General features: G+C 38.1%; 2 protein-coding genes across 3 annotated transcripts in view; one reads left to right on the top strand and one right to left on the bottom strand.

Moving 5' to 3' along the window:
• Positions 1–999: 999 nt before the first annotated feature.
• Positions 1,000–5,668, bottom strand: LOC111242852 (developmentally-regulated GTP-binding protein 2). The gene is made up of 10 exons (XM_022787746.2): positions 5,408–5,668; positions 4,545–4,700; positions 4,174–4,268; positions 3,798–3,878; positions 3,074–3,217; positions 2,608–2,715; positions 2,348–2,449; positions 1,920–1,975; positions 1,575–1,776; positions 1,000–1,308 (listed from the first exon to the last, which is right to left on the bottom strand). The coding sequence occupies exons 1-10, from the start codon at positions 5,469–5,471 to the stop codon at positions 1,222–1,224; spliced, it is 1,095 nt and encodes a 364-aa protein (XP_022643481.1). The 5' UTR covers positions 5,472–5,668; the 3' UTR covers positions 1,000–1,221.
• Positions 5,669–8,031: 2,363 nt separating this feature from the next.
• LOC111250058 (carboxyl-terminal PDZ ligand of neuronal nitric oxide synthase protein) overlaps positions 8,032–18,167 on the top strand; it is a 30,466-nt gene continuing 20,330 nt past the window's right edge. The window contains exons 1-6 of one of the 2 annotated variants that reach the window (XM_086991251.1): positions 8,032–8,556; positions 8,889–9,012; positions 9,155–9,325; positions 14,996–15,067; positions 15,603–15,701; positions 15,908–16,075. In XM_086991251.1, coding sequence (XP_086847377.1) covers positions 15,053–15,067; positions 15,603–15,701; positions 15,908–16,075 — 282 coding nt within the window. In that variant the 5' untranslated portion in view covers positions 8,032–8,556; positions 8,889–9,012; positions 9,155–9,325; positions 14,996–15,052. Of the gene's footprint in view, positions 8,557–8,888; positions 9,013–9,154; positions 9,326–14,510; positions 14,652–14,995; positions 15,068–15,602; positions 15,702–15,907; positions 16,076–18,167 lie in introns of those variants that run through there. The other variant, XM_022804749.2, reaches the window with a different exon arrangement.

Consider the following 18,167-nt stretch of genomic DNA (forward strand, 5'->3'; position numbering starts at 1 on the left):
AAAGAGGCTCGTTGGTCTCATAGACGTTTGGATTTTGGCGCGTCGCGCCTCTAATTGTTTTGAGTTAGAAATTATCTTGCATTTGATATCCTACACTGATAATGCCTTACGTTAACATCAATGTTCTGATTGCCATCGGGTATATTAAATAATGAATTTTTGTGCTAACTGATTATGAGAATTTTACAGTTTTAGTCCTTCGATACATATGAAGATTTTGTTTGAATTATTCATAAACCAGAAACAAAATGAAACACCTATGCTTACGGGCTTCAACGATTGGACATCTATTTACCTGACAATGTAAAAAAAGTACACGTTTTATGCGAATCTTTTCACCTTATCTTGCGCTTTCCTAATGGTTTAGAGATTTGCTACGTAAATATACAAACAATTAATCAACGTGATAATTGATTAAATTGATGTGAAGGGCGATGGTACACATGGAATTGCTATCGATGGCACTAAAAGATCCATCCTGGCAAACCTCTATTTGGTTTCTTGTCAATAGGTACTTTTTCTGACAGATATTTAACTTCTTAACATTGCATTGTCTTGGTATTGCCTTTTAATGGTGAAGATTCACTTAAGCTTTTGCATAAAATTTTGAAAATCTTGAGAACTTTCATTGAAATTTTTCAATAAAAATATACATTTGTTGACACTCTAGACTAATCTAGTCTGATTATTTCTAGCAATACCCTTAATTTAACGCAGCTAGTTCCATCTTATAATACAAAAGACAAGTTTCAACCAAGCTAACTTATTAATGCTTATATCACATACATTTTAAAGGTTATGTCCAGAAAACAGTCCGAATACCCAAGCAAGTTGTATTTCGACATAACCAGAAGTGCATCCGAGCAACTAGAAGTGCCTCAAAATTGTATGTCAATGCCTAAATACACGACCACATAGTGGCTGCCTATGGTGGCCATCACTTGAGTAGTGAAATAACTTCAAACAAACAGCACGATCACAAAATCAATACAGAATAAATAAAGTTAGGTCTTTAACCTGTTTTTTTTTATTTACGACTCGGAGTAAATTGCTAGAACATTCTGCTTATTATTTATATATGTAACATAGTTCAGCTGTGTATTGTCGCAAGCGTATGAGCATGTGTTCTAATAGACTCTTTCCTTCGATGTTTTACCTTAGTAGCTATGGATAACACATTGAGTTTATTATTCGAGAATACTTGCAACTGTAGACAGCATTTTATTTCTTGACTAGTTGAACCACATCTTCATTATGTACAATATGGTTCAGTCCCACTCGTTGCGGTGAATACTTCGTACTTGTACCCTGGAATAATAGGTATGTATTTATGCTTGGTTCAACCATTCAGTATGATACTGGCAATCCATATGCTACTCAAATATATAACTGCCTAAAAACGATAGCCGCATAAGAATGCTGATCATTTCATCAAAGCTATTCATAGATACATTGTTTTAGATGTTTTTCTAGCTTGTAAATAAATGAAACACTCTAACAGGCTATTGAAATCGAGCCAGAAGAGCCTTCTGTAAGATTTTCTGCTTTTTGTAGATGAAAATATATATACTTACCCAGACTAGTGCGTATTTAAATTCGTTGACAAAGTTCCTGTGCACAGAGTGACATACATGTTCGATAGATGCGTTTCGACGTAAAATAATGCCATCATTCAAATCCGGGGGTGTGCCGCGTTTTTTTGTGTAAATACTAATCAGCGCCAACTTTTCCCAGATGCGCTCCTTTAAATAGTCCAAATTGAGCTTCCAGTGACAACTGCGGGTTGTTTGGACACAGAGTTAGTTTAGCTCCAAAGAAAACTTTATCTTATGCTTCTTAATAAAAACGTATTGAAATTAGGGTTTTATACAAGACGATGATCAAAATGCCTACTAAAGCTGATATAAAATGTTTCTCACCTCACTACCACCGAATCAGGTTGCCGCGCTAACCGATCGACCTCTTCAAGCGATACCTGAAGTCAAGAAATATTATTTTGCTTTCTGTATGAATGTCTGCGGGATCAAACAGCTAATACTCGTTTTTTAAAATCTGAAAAATCCTTTATTACACCCTCTATTTACAGATGAATGGCATGTCATATGAAGTTCCTAATATTATATATTCTCTATTTCTCTGATCCTATTCGGCGGGAGCATTCTCAAGTAACATGATGTGACAATTAAAATACGCAGCTATCTGTGATTTTCAAAAAAAGTAAATGTAAAATTCGTTTAAGCAGACCCATAAATCAAAGCTCCATCAAGTTTTAGTAGGATTCAGTAGGCACCCTGATGCAATAGTCCTTCTTCCAAGTACAGATCTGACACCAAAAAATATAGCGGACCTGATCAATTTTGTTGTACACGTAGAGGCAAGGAAGATAGACACGGTTTCCTTGGATCACGTCAATCAAGTCGTCGGCTGTTGCATCTTCGCGAAAAAGGACCTACAAAATATAAAAGGCAAATGTACATTTTATCAGTCATTATACGGAAGTCTGAATGGATAAATTGTACATCTGTAAAGTAATACCATCTATGTATAATTATATATAGATAAATTAATAAAGATGCTCTATAAACGAATTGTTCCTCAAAAATATACCTCAGCATTGAAGATTTTGTACTCATGCAAAATGGTCTGCACAAGCTTATCATCACATTTAGTCAGCGTACACGTCGAATTGATCGAGAGGCCACCGCCTTTCTTTTCCTATAAGAACTCACATCAGGAACACCGCACAAGCTTTGCATTAATAATTCTATACTATAATTAAATCAACAATTACCAATATGTCTTCTGGGCCTAATATTGGACGGCATAAGATATCGCGTTAGTGTTTTACTGGTATCGACTCCAGCTTAACTTGACCTACTATAAGTAAAGACAAAAGATCCGAATAAGCAATCCAAATTATTTTTAACGGCATTCAAAAGAAACAATTTATACCTGTTGTGCCAGAAGACTGATATAATTTCAACAAAGTGCATACATCAGTATATTCCGCATTGAAGCCGTGTAGCGAATAGGAGAGTAACCGCTTTTGTTGTGACCGAGTGAGTCTACGTACCTTGAAATAGATGTTGGGTTTTTGCTTGTTGAGACGAATGCCAACTGCTTCGAGTTCAGCCTCTAGAAGTTGCCGATGTATCTCTGCCTTGGTAGCATCGAGCATAATAATAACCAAATCCGCTGTGCGAGCCACCGCAATCACCTTATTTTATCATTAGTGTATTTTAATAAAACAAATTCCTCTAACATTGGTATATTTGTGTAGATATACCTTTGTAAAAATAGGATTCTATAAGTAAAAGTTGTAAAGAGCTTGTGTGTTCGTGGCAACAGCCAAAGGGTATGGCCGCTCTGGAAAGACTATGGAAAGCCAACTTCAACAGCGAAATAAAAATGCTGTATATATATCTTCTAATTAAAGACATTTGGGGGAAGGAAATTTAACAAAAATTAGAATATTGGTGAAATCGTTTAAAATCACATAAATTTATTTCCTGTACCTAAGGCATTAGGCTATATATCAGATCGCCCTTGCTAGATTGAACTGAGTTTTTCTCTAACATACCTATAAAAAGCATATGAATATGTATATATATATATATATAGCACAATCTTTCATCTCCATTTGCATTTTTGTTATTCACCGAGGTAGTGTCGCATGAAGGATTAATAGACCGAACTTTGTCGTGAATCTCTCTTCTGGGGCTTAATGGATAAAGCCCCTTCCGTTCAAGGCGTCATATAATGAAAATCTTACATGAATCAATCAGCATCTGCCTCACCTGTCGACCTCTCCCTTTTCCCTGAGAGGCTCCTTCGATAATACCAGGAAGATCAAGCAGTTGAATTTCGGCATCGTTGTACTGTCACAGATTAAAATAGACGTATCATGGAGACAAAAACAAAGTTAAGAACAAATTATAGTAGGCCCACAGTCCGGTAATAATTGTTTCACTTTTATCATGTTACGCTGATAGAGTTGACGTTCGCTATCTTGTACTCATGGTTACTACAAACTAGTAGATATAGTTCGTATTTCCGTCGGTAACAAGCTCTAAATTACTAATATAATCAATTTAATTTATTGACCCTACGCGAGAAATATGACTAAACGTATATCAGAGTATGCAATAACGCATTTGTAGCCGATGCAAATACCTTTATAACGCCAGGGATGCAGGTCAAGGTTGTGAACTCGTAACTGGCACATTCACTCTTTGTCTCGGTGATTGTAGACAGAAGTGTTGATTTGCCTAGAACCGTTACAGAATTAAAGATGGATCACTTTAAAAAGTTCCTCGAAAAAATGGAAAATGTCTTGGAAAGGCCCACTAGATACTTCGAAATTAGCAGTAATACGTATACTTATATGTATCTCTCCGCGTGATCAAAATGAAATCTCCACATTTACATCCTAGCTGAACTACGATACTTTTAATAGTTACATATTTTAAATCGTACATATATTTCTATCAAGCATTATATTTTAAAACGAGGTTTTTATATGACGAGAAGTTTTGTCGACTCACCAACGGACGGAAATCCAATGAGAGCAACGCGCGCATCGCCACTTTTCATCACGTCGAAGCCTTCACCTTTTTCGCTCTTTGTCTTGTTTCCTTCAATGAGCTGCGTCCGATATTTTGCCAATTTCGCCTTCAGAAGACCCAAGTGATACTCGGTAGCTGTAATCCATTCAATATTAGTAAGCCAATCTATGAAGCTCAACCCAAAGTAATGAATCTTCGAAATTAGCACCGTATTTAACGGCAAAAAGGTCGATGACAAATTTGTCTTGCCAAACGAATATTCCTTATTGCTGTATGTTTTAATAAACCAATATTAGCAATTCTATAGAATTCAGTAACTAAATACTAAGAATATCATGCTTGCAATGCTTCTGTGCACAATAAAGACAGTATTACAAAATCATCTACAACTAAGTGCAGTCGCCAACAATATCGATTTTCTGAATACATCTGTGAATTTTAAATATATATGCTACACAAACATTGCCCCTTCTAGAAACAACTACCCCTTTATATAAATAAAAGTGTTATTTAAGTCAACCCATTATTAATTATAACTTGGATTCATGTTTGTTCCAAGATAATACGACATTTTTCATAACCGCTCAAGACCCAAACGTGTATTTCGTTGCTATTGAAATTAAATTTGCTATTTGTGTTCCATGGAAGCTACATGGCAGGTAAAAACTGTCTTCATTTTTTGATTTCCTAGGAAAAATCAGGTGAGATTCCTTTCGCGACTGCCCGTGTCATGTATGCCATATGCTGACATACATCACCATACTTGTTATCCGAAAGCAACATGTCTTTTTCATCTCCCCATTATGCTGTGACAAATTAATATTATTGCTTTGGTAATCTACCTTTGTTCTTCTGGGTTCGTGCAACCTCACGCTCAATTTCGGCGATTTTCTCCAAGATTCCCATTCCGGAGGAATCTAGCACTTACGCCGCTACACGTTAAAAAAATCGTGGAATTGTAAATGTAATTTAAAAGTATTTCAGCACAGCTGTGACAGATACGCACGATCACAAAGATACATAGATAATTAGACCACAAATGGGACTCGCAGTCAACGGGCTGATTCTAAGGCTTCCGAGCGTGGCGATGTTTTGAGCACTAGATACAGAATCTATTCCAAACGTCCGTGAGTAAAAGCCTGTCACAGATCAAGCAAAACCGGCTCGACAGTGAAAAGCGGGCAATTTTATAGATTTCGATGTCAATAATTTAAAAAATTTCAAAATGTTCATTTAATGATTTATAAAGTAGATTATTTTGTTTGAGTAAAAACTATTGGTGATTAAGTTCACTAGAAGCTCTCTAAAGATATACAACATGAGTTGCTTCTTAGTACAAGGAAAACCCGAAAGAATAAATATAATTATCTTTGAACCTATTTAATTGTTGTATAAAATTTTATGTCTGTGTAACATAGGTAAAAAAAAAAAGTCATTCAACGAAAAAAGTGAAAACATATGATTAAGCTCGCTATAGCATTTTTAGTTCAACACATCTTTTTGGGAGGGTTTCGGCGTACAAGTACTTTAGGTCATATTGTGAAGACATGCAGGCAAATACACAATGACACTTCTTAGCTAACTAATATATTAATAGATAAATTTATTTGGATATTAATGTTACGACGCACGGACGTAAAAGCTCTCAGTCTATTGTACTGATTTGCCAAAGAGGTGATGTATTTGATTTGCACGTTAGGCACGATGGGTCTCAAATCGCTCCTGCTGGTAATTCACGAAAAAGTGTATCGCGCAGACCCCACCGGACCTCAGTGTTACAGTGATGTTAACATTATTATGCGTAAGTTCTTCTTCTTAGTTTCTCATGTTTTTCCTAGATCATACCTTTAATGATAGTTATAATGGGCTATTGCATGTATTACATGACTGTAAATTAGCTTATCAATTTAAAAAACTGCGAAAAAGTACGAAAAATTGCGCTAACTACTTCCCTGGTTTGAGTGCTGGGTTTATGAATATATATATACACCTTTTGAAACATCGGATCAATATATGTCTGAAACTCTTTTCCAGACATATATTGATCTATTGCTGACGGTTTTTGACAAATTTGCCAGAAAGCTTCGAATCACGTGGTACTATGAAGTAAAAACCTAGTCTTACATTGTTTTCTCGCGACGCATTTAAAAGAGTTTACATGGTATATTCATCCTAAGTCTTTTCGTAGATTCCCGCTGACGCCAGAGACTAATACAGATACAGTGATCAGTTCTCAAAGATATTTAATAAGCTGACATTAAAGAAGGAGACCGAAGTGACTTCTATTTTATACCACAAAAGGCACTTATGCTCATTTTAAACATTTTTACATACTCATTACTAAACCAACAAATAGGCGGAGCCAGTTTTTGAATATTTTGCATTTCATATTAGTCATTTGATCAAATATTCCAGTAAAAAAGGCTTGGGTATTGACTAGGTAGGAATAGCGCCAGTGGCAAGAAGTCCAGATTTGGTTTAATATGAGAATTTAAATGCCTCATAAGGCTGCATTCAACCACTTGCACGGTACTCTCATTTAGATATCATAAACGAAAACTCTTTTCGTATCATGCTTGTGCAGACCTTTTTTGTGGGCGCTATCGGCAAGAGGGTGAAAAACCAAAAACTTTCTTCCTCGGTTTCAATATACTTAATGCGAAGCAATTCACGACATTTGCTTTAACAGAGAGTAATTAAATTATAGTGGCAATTGTCTTATGACAGTAACTTCAATTTTTTTTTGTTTTAGCATCCATTAGTTAATCCATTAATTAATAATTCCATCCAATTATAGTTATTTCTCTTCTGAAGCGAATGCTTGTCCACATTATTGTTATTAGTAGCGCATGCTTGCAAATTTAGATTAAGCGCATAAATGTGTAAATACTAGCTGCGTTGTATCTATTATAAACAGGAATAGGGCAAAAAATGTCAATGGACAAGTTTATTATTAATTCAATTTAATGCGTGTATTATTCAGATGGTCATCTATGCCGCATGTCGAACTATCCTGACTTCAAAGTACACGATGCGCCCGTCCTCTACCGAAAACTTTCTTGACTAAGTGTCATCAATGCAAATTGGCAAAATTAGTGGCAAAATGGAAAACTATTACTTTGGGACATATTGTAGTTGCCCGGAGCACCACTAGTAGGCGCCACAGTCGGAGTTTCAATCGTAGGCTAAGCGGTTAGACTAGCTAGGTTCTCGTTGCTTGAACCCGTTTTGCACGAACTACCACTGACCGTTTGTTGGGTTCCTGGTGTCTCTTTTCTCTACCGGCTGGGGCTAAATGCGAAACTAGAGGGGCGAGCTAGACTAAGCCCTGCAGTTCGCGCCTTAGCTACTACCCACTGTGTAAATTTGTTCACAAAGCCGCCTTTGTAACGAAGTGCCACAGAGGAACGAGCGTTTGTGCTAAGTGCGGGCAATAAGTATGGGCTCTATTAGACGGTAAGAAGAGTATACTATCTTGAACAAGTAAAATAACTCGAAATGCTTAGCAATATTACATTATTTCGCCTTGACAAAATGTGCATAGATGATGGAAACCTATGTGAGGTTTGATAAAAGTTCAGGGATGAAGTGAAGTTCTGTAATGCGCGGTTCATACAATAAACCGATCTGCCATTCCTGCCAAGCAGACTATCAACGTGATTGTGCCCCACGAAGTGGAAAGAGAGCATGCTGCTTAGTAGACAGTGGATAGCAGAATAACACACTGGTCCCTGTGTACACACGCGAAGCTGCAACGCAAACCCAAAAAATGCTGAAGACCGATTGCTTTGAGAAGTAGAGCAGCGAGCAGAACCCCAACAGTGGAAGTACACTGGCATAAGCAGAAGCCGCTGGTTGTAGTGTGCAGGCGTCGTCTGGTGTACATTTGCTACGAGGCTGAGTGTTATGCGTAGAGGCGAACGACAAAGTTGACTATATGGACCCTGCTCGCAATAAACAAAGTTGTTCCATCGACTCAAGATACGATAAGGTTCTTGACTAAGTATATCAAAGCTGATAAGTTGTGTGGGTTTTACTAAAGAACGTTACGGAACAAGAAATTTGTTTAATGTGCATCTACTGGATTTAGGATCGCTGTCGGTTCCTATCATCTTTGTTGACTGGATATGCTAGTAATCGACTTGCAGTGCTTTGAGCGAAAGCCGAGCATATATATATCGGATTATACTGCGAACGACGTTTAATGCACACGTAAAAAACGTATTTTTTTTTATCTGTTTCACTGGATAGTACATATTGATTTGGGCATTTGTTTACGTTTATTGTTTGTATTTGTGGACTGGCGCCGCTGTCAATCGATAGGGTGGTATTTGCGCTTATTGGGACGTGAGTGCCGTTAAAAGTGACAGTAGTGAATTTGTTCGAACATGTGTTGTTACTGAAACCTGCGGAAGAGCAATAAGATTACTATTTCAGTGCAACTAAGGTATGTGAGACTATTATGGTAGAATCTGTACGCACAATTAGTGTGCGTTGATGTTTTGGCTCCGTGCCTGCTTCCTAGAAATGAAAGTTTAACTGTCTCTTCAGACTTTACGTAATGTTTTGACGTTTGTTTTATCTTACAGGGAAAAGAAGAAAAAAAAAAGACTTCACCTGTCCTAGGACAGCGTTCTACCAAAATCACAAGTTAAATGATGTGAGGACTGGAGGGTGTGCAATAATTGCTAATCGTCAACTGCCTTCCCTCAACCCCGCCCAGTTTTGCTCGAGCGTGTTTCAGACGGGTTCTCCCTGAGGTATCACTGGTGATTTCGCATCGATTTCTCTTATTAAAAGCTGGAGTGGACCGTATTTAAAAAAGCAGCACATTTTTACGTATCGTGACTCAACTTGAAGTTAATTGTTGGACCAAGCATTTTAAGGGGACAGTGAGATATTCAAAGCGAATGATTCGTTACAAATATGATGGAATGCTACGTACACGTGTTGTAGGTGTAAGCGACAGTATGCCTTGTTTGGCAATAACTGATTATACGTATACAATATAATAATTCAGCTTTTTCTTTCGAGTCGGCAACTCCCATACGAACGTTGATATGGCAAATTATTTTCTAACATTGAACATTTATCGATAGGAAATTGGTGTTGTCCTATTACATTTTAGCTACTTAGGTCGCTTGAGCACGTCTCAGCACAAGATCATAGTTGAATATCGTTCATTGATTTGCTCATAGACAGTCAGTTCGTAGTGCAGCATATCGATACGTCCGCGAAAAAATCAAGGTGTTTTTAAGCCCACTGAGTAGAGATTCAGGTGTTTTCAGATCGCATAAAGTGCAGCAGCTTTGCACAAGGTGATTACTCTTTTACTGAATAGAAGCCCGCCCTGAATTAACGTCTATGGTTGTAACTGTGATTGTCTATGTGGCGCTATTGTATTCGCGGCCAATAGTTGAGTTCGTAGTTGTTGCCTATGCAGCTGCGACAAAAGCCACGATGGTCAGCGGTGTAACAGCTGGGCAAGCGGACGGCAAATTGGCCAGTGGGTCGCCTGCTTTTTAGACTCTTGGGACTGAACATTACCAGTAGCCTGTCTGTGCTGTGTGTAGGTACTGTCAGTGATGACGCCTAATGTTCATCGTCGTACGTGGAGTGCAAACAATGACGGCGGCGATGGCGGAATGATCAGCATATGGTTACTTTGCAGGTGGCGACAGAAATCAGTGGGTTGACGCAAGGATTCGATTTGTGTGCTACGTTTGTCTTGGGCATCGGTTAGTTCGCCACCGGTTTGCCAAGAAGCAGTGATTAGTTGCGACATTGGCCGCACGGCCATATCGTGTGGCTTCAGAGAAGACGGCTGTTGTACGAAAGCGGCGGCCGTGTCTCACGATTCTTCCCGCTTAAGAAATGACTGACACAAAGCAAACGCATTTAGATACAAGTTTTATGAGAGCACCGAATGAAGTAAAGGGCAAAGGATTTCTTTTGCTAAGAAAATTTTTTGCAAATATTATTTTCAGTCGTCCTTTTCGATGTTGGGGCGCTAGTTGGTTCTTTTTGATGACGCACCCATTTCATATTCACTTTATTCATCACTAATAAACACAATCGGCGCGTGTTTTTATTGCGCAACGATGTTGCAATTAAGTCATATTTAGCGAATGCTGGATTTTATAACAATAACGTATGTAGAATACACGTTCATGTTTGGCCAGAAATATTCGATCCGAATAACAAGGTCTGTTGCGTCTATCTTGCCACTGGCGTAGTAGTACCTGTTGCCTCGATATCTACTTAAGAGTCTGGCAGTTTTTCTAGTGATCTGATAAAAAAATGATACAATTTTCCATTTTGACATAGATCATCTAAATTCTAAGGACGTGAACAGTGTAACTTGATTTGAAATAATAAAACTAGTCCCACGTATTGATTTATTATAGCGCGATACGTGCTTCATCATTATTTGATTAACTATGATAGTTACTGTAACTAAGTTTGGGTTATGCATTTGTAGGCCTTGTTCGACTGTGTCGACCGAGACTGAGAGGTTCGGAGTCGCCCCGTTATCAGAGCCGTTTAGCTACGTAGACACGTAACCAGAAATTGATTCTAGTAACTAATTGGTCAGAAGTGTCATGTCATCGGTCGAAACACTTGCAGTAACTATTCGATCGGGCTGGACGTCTAAATCCGGACTATTCCTTAGCTGTTTCTAGATCTGTTATGTAAAGAAAAACAAACAATACTTCAACAAAACTCCTTACATGTACTACTTGTACCATTCCTGATGATTATATTTATGTCAAAGCCGCTATTTACCTTTATTACATAGTCTTCTATTAGAGACCTAAACCATTAACTAGCCACAAAGAATTTCTCCTTTGTTCTGCGAGTAGCTCTTTGTCAAGAGATTTTGGTAAGTGTAAACTCGTTAAAACGATGTTTTAGTAACTACGTACAAGAGATCCCAGTGAGGTTAAATTTTGGGCTGGAAGCGCTCCGAATAGCCCAAAATACAAAAGTCAAAAACCGTCGAAAAATTCAAAAAAAGGCGCAAAAAGTCACAACAAGGTTAATTGTCGGAGCTTATCCGGACGATCCAGTCGACAATTAATATTCTGTTGTCTTTTCAGACGATTGTTATTTTTTTTAATCATACTAAAAATGGCTCTTCAACCGTTTTAATAAATTTTTGAGCACTTTGCGACAATAACGAAGATCATCGATTTTAGGGTAAAGAAAGCAGTATGCGTGAAGATGATATAATAAGTAACATTCGAAAACTACGCACTGTTTTCCGCCATGATGAGTGCATCATAAACAAGAGATGGGTGCATACCTGCTACAACAAACATTCTGCCAAAATCTATGGGAATTTCAATGCTCCATCTTTTGTGCAGACAATGTTCTATGACTTCTCCCACAGCATGTATATGTTGGAACACTTAAAAGGTTTGCACAGAGGGGGGTAAAAACGCAGCTTTTCTTGCAAAAAGAACCATAGCAATGTCTTGAGGTACAGAAGTACGTATGTATGCACACACATTGTATTTGGGGCCGATACATTGATTGAGCGTCATTGCGTGCATATTAAAGGCGTAGATATAGAGTACGAAATTTAACACGGTGTGCTCAGGTCCTTAAACGTGGAACTTGTCGCCGGTTTAAGGAGCTAAGGGAAAGCGTTCGTTACTTGAAGCATCTGATTATTATTTCTGGTTATTGTGTTGTTGGAACAGACTTGCTGGATCGTGTTGCCTTTACCAAAGCAGGATCTAGAGTGACTTGTTGTGATCCAGAGTGACCTAAAAAAGACTCAGATTTGAGATTTGACGCTGTGCGTCGGCTTGCGCAGGTCCTACAAACGGAATATCCATATTATGATTATCGATAGTGCAGCTTTTATTAAGCTCTGTACTATATATTGTAAATAACGATTGTTTTAATAATAACGATCGCATATAATAGCCCAGTTAGCGAAATGTAATACTAAAAATTCAAGCGTCATAAACGAATACGCAGTAGCTATTTTATCACTGGTCAGTATAAAGGATTTATTCATTTCGGATACCTTCACAGCAGTTTTCAATATGACATAGAGCCTTGAACCAATGCTAAACGACCCCTTAGGATTGCCTTATTAGAATTAGTTTGCAAAGAGCTCGATATCATTATCTATGTCATGCTCGTACTGGAAATTATCTGCAATTATATAGAAGTATTATCGATACCACTAACTGTGCACACTGCGTCAATATTTTTCTGATCGTATTTTGTGCCAAGTTCGCCTACATTTTCAAACATGAACCATTTGATAAATTTATGAGTTACTCTTTATTCTGATGGCCATTTCAAGCTGTTTTCGTACATGTATTTTTAACTATTCATAATGAGTTCACGACTGAAAATTGACAATTCTAGTGCTGTGAATAATTTTGCTACAGTCTGAAGATACGTAGTTCGTGTAAGCTAAAAGTGCCAGCTTTTACAGCAGAATGCTGCGGCTAAACCGTTTTGCTGTTACATAAGTCTCATTGTTGTATCTACATTGACTTTTTTTTTACATTTTTTTACATAAACGATACGCGTAGGCACTTCTGAAGTATAAAAGGAAATCTTATAAAGCTTCTCTGTGAACTGCTTATCTATGGCAGATAGATGTATCAATCATAGCCAATTGACTCTTATAGGTACATTAATGGCCTGTAACGGCTCGTAGTTTGTGATGAAATTAGATTGAATCTCGATAAAATTAGCGCTTGGTGTAAACGTGCGAACGGTTGAATCAATTTCGAGGAAACTATGTAAGTAAAAATATCTTTTTATATTATTACTAGAATGAAACGTATACGTATTGTTCTACTCGATACGCGAGAGAAAACTTAAGGATTCTCTAAGCGGACGAGTTGGATTGTCCAAGATTGAGCGACGGAGGTCGTTGACCATAAATTCCTCTACATTGTTGTTGTTATAAAATGTCGCGATGAAGCTCAAATACAGGACTTCCTGTACCATAATAGTGGTGGAAACGTCTCAGTCGTAACGAGTTGCGTCTACTCACGGGTATCTTTCTATTGACGAAAATAGCAACGGAAAACTACGATCCATTTGACCATCCGAATGAAACAAAAAATAGAAGAGCATTTCACGATTGTTACGGTGTTCGGCTTTTACAGTGTTCTTCTTCCTCTTATTCTTATGCAATTTCTACTGAAATCTAGAAGTATATAGTTGAAGTATAAATAAGTGTGAACCGATTTATTTCGATTACATCGGGTTTCCTATTTAGAACTGCTTAGGCGTACACACACGAACAATACCTTCAGAAAGAAGTTCAGACTTAACTTAACGCTTTACCCGAATATAACCAATAAGTTTCACACTTCTAGTTACGTGGTAGATGTACGTTAAGGGCTGCTTCATTGGATCATGTAGATTGACGTATTTTCGTCTATCAAAGGGTGCAGATGTGTGAAAATGGCTCGTGGCTTCAATGCTACGTCATGCGAAGTTTTGGCAGTTGATAAACACATAAATATGATGTGAGATTTCCAACAAACACGAGTGCAGGATTTGCTCTATATCTTCTTGCAGCTGCTCAGTGGTGGCAGTGGATTTCCACAGCTGACCAAAAGGGCCAACGTTGGGAAGATAAGTTGCCAGAAACGCAACTTCAATCAAGCTAAAAAGCTTCTTTAGAAGTTTTTGTTTTAGCTTGATTGACACTACTGATCTTGCATGGTGTTGCTTTCCGAGCAGGTTGCCCATAGTGCGTGTTGTCGTGGAGCTATCGAAAGCTGTTGGCACCCGACGCTGTGAGGCCTTGGGGCGGCGCCCCGTGGCTGGGGGTAGCAGAGATGTTGGAGGCCTGCGGGGTTTGGCATCCCGCGCTCCGGTCCTTGTCTTTGCTGAGACCTGCAACGGGCCGTCGCAAGTCTGTGGAGCGAAGCTCTCTCGGGATCCGTCGGTTAGCCGGTCGGGTCCTATCGAGTCTGATAGCTCACACGAGCCATGCCCTCCCGCAAGCAGTACAATCTAGTCGCCGATGAAGTCTTCGACACACGAGTTCCTTTACACTCTGACGACTTATTCCAACATGGCATTTCATTCAACGTCAAGGTACATCTTAGCATTTCGCTTATACTGCTTTATCAATCGATATCTGTAATGGTTGTAAAACATCACAAAAACGCGGCATATGCATAATAACTTCTTTTAAACGGTTTTGTATTTAACGCTTCTTGAAAGAGAAAAAATGATAAACAAATATTGGGCAAACAGTAGCTGTCCGATTTTAAAACGCAGTGATGCCGTTTTACGTTCTCTTTTTTTCAAAGCTTATTTGCTTTGGTCGAATCATTGGATAGAGGCTTTGTTCTAGAAAAACGAACCGAAATATTTTGCACAGCTACAAACTTTCCACCGTTGAATATGATATCAGACAAATGTTTTTCTAATTGCAGTTTATTGGTAGCCTGGACGTGCCCCGACCAACCAGCAGAGTGGAGATTGTGGCGGCTATGCGTCGAATCCGAGTGAGTAAACGAAATTTTTCCAGACGTCAAAAACACAGTGTTATAACAGTTAAGAATAACAGCGCCATGCAGAAGACTATAACGTCAAATGTCTTTCAAATATAAAGTTTCGCGCGACTCTAGATTACGCCAAGCTATGGATTGTGTAACATTTAGTCGAGTTGTTTGTACGTCTGTAAAGCTCATAACATTTTTAGGTCTAGGGGATTCCATTTAGTGTCAGCATGAAAGGGGGAACTTCAGTTGGAGTGCATACATCAAAAACTAGCAGCACAAGTATACGACATAAATAGCTAGGTTGATGCAACAAACAAGAAACAACTTATCCTAAACTTTGGCGACAAAACTTTAAAATCTGTACTATTACCATGACTTCAATTTCTACTTGTGCATCTTGCACTCGGTCCTATAATAAAGAGCTGACTAAAGTCGCACGTACGTGCAAATAACAAGATCGAAATTATTCTTCCAGCATGGACATCAGTCTCTCAGTGACAGTAATTGAACCTAACATATTCATCATGACCGATTTCAGTTCGAGTTTAAGGCCCGGGCGACTAAAAAAAAAAAGGTGACATTAACAGTATCGGTAGACGGAATCAAGGTTGTCGTTAGAAGAAACAGAAATAGTCAGGTGAGTGGTCGCCATATGCAAGACATTTGGGGAAGTGTTTGTGAATAGGGAGTCAATTTTTCATCTTAGAAGCAAAATTTTTTTAACCACCCTCAGCGTAAAATTCACAAATCCAGTGTCAGCTGTTGTTTACTTCCAGGAAAGGATTTCTTTCCAGGAAACCTCCAGTTACTAATGGTTTTTGTTGTGTTGGCTTATTTTTGCAGAAAGATTTTTGGGAATGGAATGAGAATGCAAATACGCTGCTCAATCACCCCATATATCGAATATTTTACGTGTCGCACGACTCGGCCGATCTCAAAATTTTTTCTTTCATTTCACGTGAAGGCGGTACCTCCGTGTTCAAGTGCAATGTCTTCAAAGCGATTAAAAAGGTTAGTGAATAGCTTCATTTTTTAAGCGGTAATTATTTTAAGCGGTGACATTAGAATGCTTCAAATATGCTTTTCTAAGGAGAAAAAGTCGCCAGAACATAGTTCCTTAACACTACGTCTATTACAAAGAATGTTTATGCCATACAAAAAATTTAAATCTAAATCTCAACTGTTTTTGACTTTAATGGTATCAGAAGATGAGATACAAATTTAGTGATGTACTTAATATTTTTACTAATATTGGCGTTCATTATATATTATTTTGCTTTCTGATTTCGAAACTATAAATTTAATTTTATTTCTTATAGGCTTCACTTATCATCATGAAAGCTCATGTTGAAAACCCCATTGCTTTAACATGAACTTGGAGCCGTTCGAATTACTTTGACGTTTAATGTCACCTTCTGATGAACAGCCCCACTAATGATCTGTTACCGAGGGCAGAACCTCACGGAGCTCGTTCGAACGTTCGCGTGGGTGATCTAATATGCTAGGATAAGAAATGATCGGGATAATACAATGGCAAGCTTCTTGGTGTCGCACGCATGTATTATACCATAAATAATTTGGTAGAAAAGTTTTATTACTACGATCAGGTGCTCTGTCAAGTGTTTCTTCAGATGGTTGAAAGCCTTCTACTAAATATCTCTCGAAGCGTTTGACTCGCATGAGCTACATTAAAGAAAAAAACTACTGCGCACCATTGTTTGTATGAGGTTTTTACGAAATTCGGTCGTCAGGACATCCGAGAAGCCAACGGACGTCAGAAAAAAGCGGGTAGCGACTAAACACAGAAAGTGAAGAGGAGCAAACGGCTGCGCGTTATTTAATACAATCTCTGCCTTCTATAGATTCTCCTTAATAGGGCACTATAATGGTCACTTGTGGTAAATGGCCCAGTCCGTCAGCTAGGAGGTCAGTACTACCACTGACGTTTGTTAAGGTTATCTGGAAGTCGTGTAACGCTTACTATTTCTATTTTATTTCGATCTGTATCGACGCCTAGCAGCCTTCTTTCAGGCTCTTCTATATAATTTTGTTCTCCGTTAGTTATCTCTGCTTCCCTAGCTCACTTTCAAGTCCGTTACTCACAAATGACGCTTATGCGCGAGTACATTTGTTTTCAATTTGCATCTGAAACGGCGAAAGTAAAATTCGTAGGAGCGAAAAGACATCGCATGGTGCGTAAAATAAATATCGCATACATCTCTCTTTTAATTAGTGTTGCCAAACTTTTAGCAAAGGACAAAGGAGACTTTTTTTTCTTGTTATCAAATATGAGCTTAAAAAATTTTTGGCTGATCACTTCACACCTTTCAGTGCTTGCTTATATAGAAATTACGCAAAATAAGGTTAGACAATATGAACATAATTCGGCTTTGAATACGACAGAGTTTGAAGATTTACTGAGAAAATTAAAGTTTAACAACTAAATATGAATACATTTGTGTGACGAGGTCGTTGGTGCCATTGCGAACTGCTTTATATGTTGCAGGGAAAATATACTTTGCCGAGATAAATGTCCTGAGGGTAAAGTAGCTTTCTCATAAGAAATTCAGCTGTATAAACTGACCACTATTTGGTGACACTCGTAGTAGAAAAATTCAGCACAACGCTTCAAGGAGACGTCATTATCTACTGCATGGTCCGCATGAGCGGCGTTATATAGACAAAAAAAACTGTAGGAAAACATTGTCTACTTTAATCGAAAAGAAAGCAGATAGATGGCATTTTGCCCAATCGCGTTCCCCTATAACTCTACAATGACAAAAACAGAGAACAAAGGCAGCTAAAAGAAGAGACAATAACCACCAATCAAATACAAACACACATAAAGACGAGAGCAATATTAAGTAAAACGTAACTTCAACGAAGGCTGGCACTATTACATTGACTACATGAAGTTGCCTTCAGACGGCGGGTTTTCTTTTGTAAGCCTTTACATAGCAAAAAAACGACGGAAAGTATAAAAACAGTGACATTTATGTATGCTGAGTGATCATATCTGTCAAATATTAGAAATGGTGGTTTCTAGGCTTCGATTTAGTTTAACGGTTCGGAATAGCATGTCAACTCCACCTACTTCAACGAT

Source organism: Varroa destructor, unplaced genomic scaffold, assembly GCF_002443255.2.
Source record: "Varroa destructor unplaced genomic scaffold, Vdes_3.0 BEIS01000001.1, whole genome shotgun sequence".
NCBI classification, from domain to species: Eukaryota; Metazoa; Arthropoda; class Arachnida; order Mesostigmata; family Varroidae; genus Varroa; species Varroa destructor.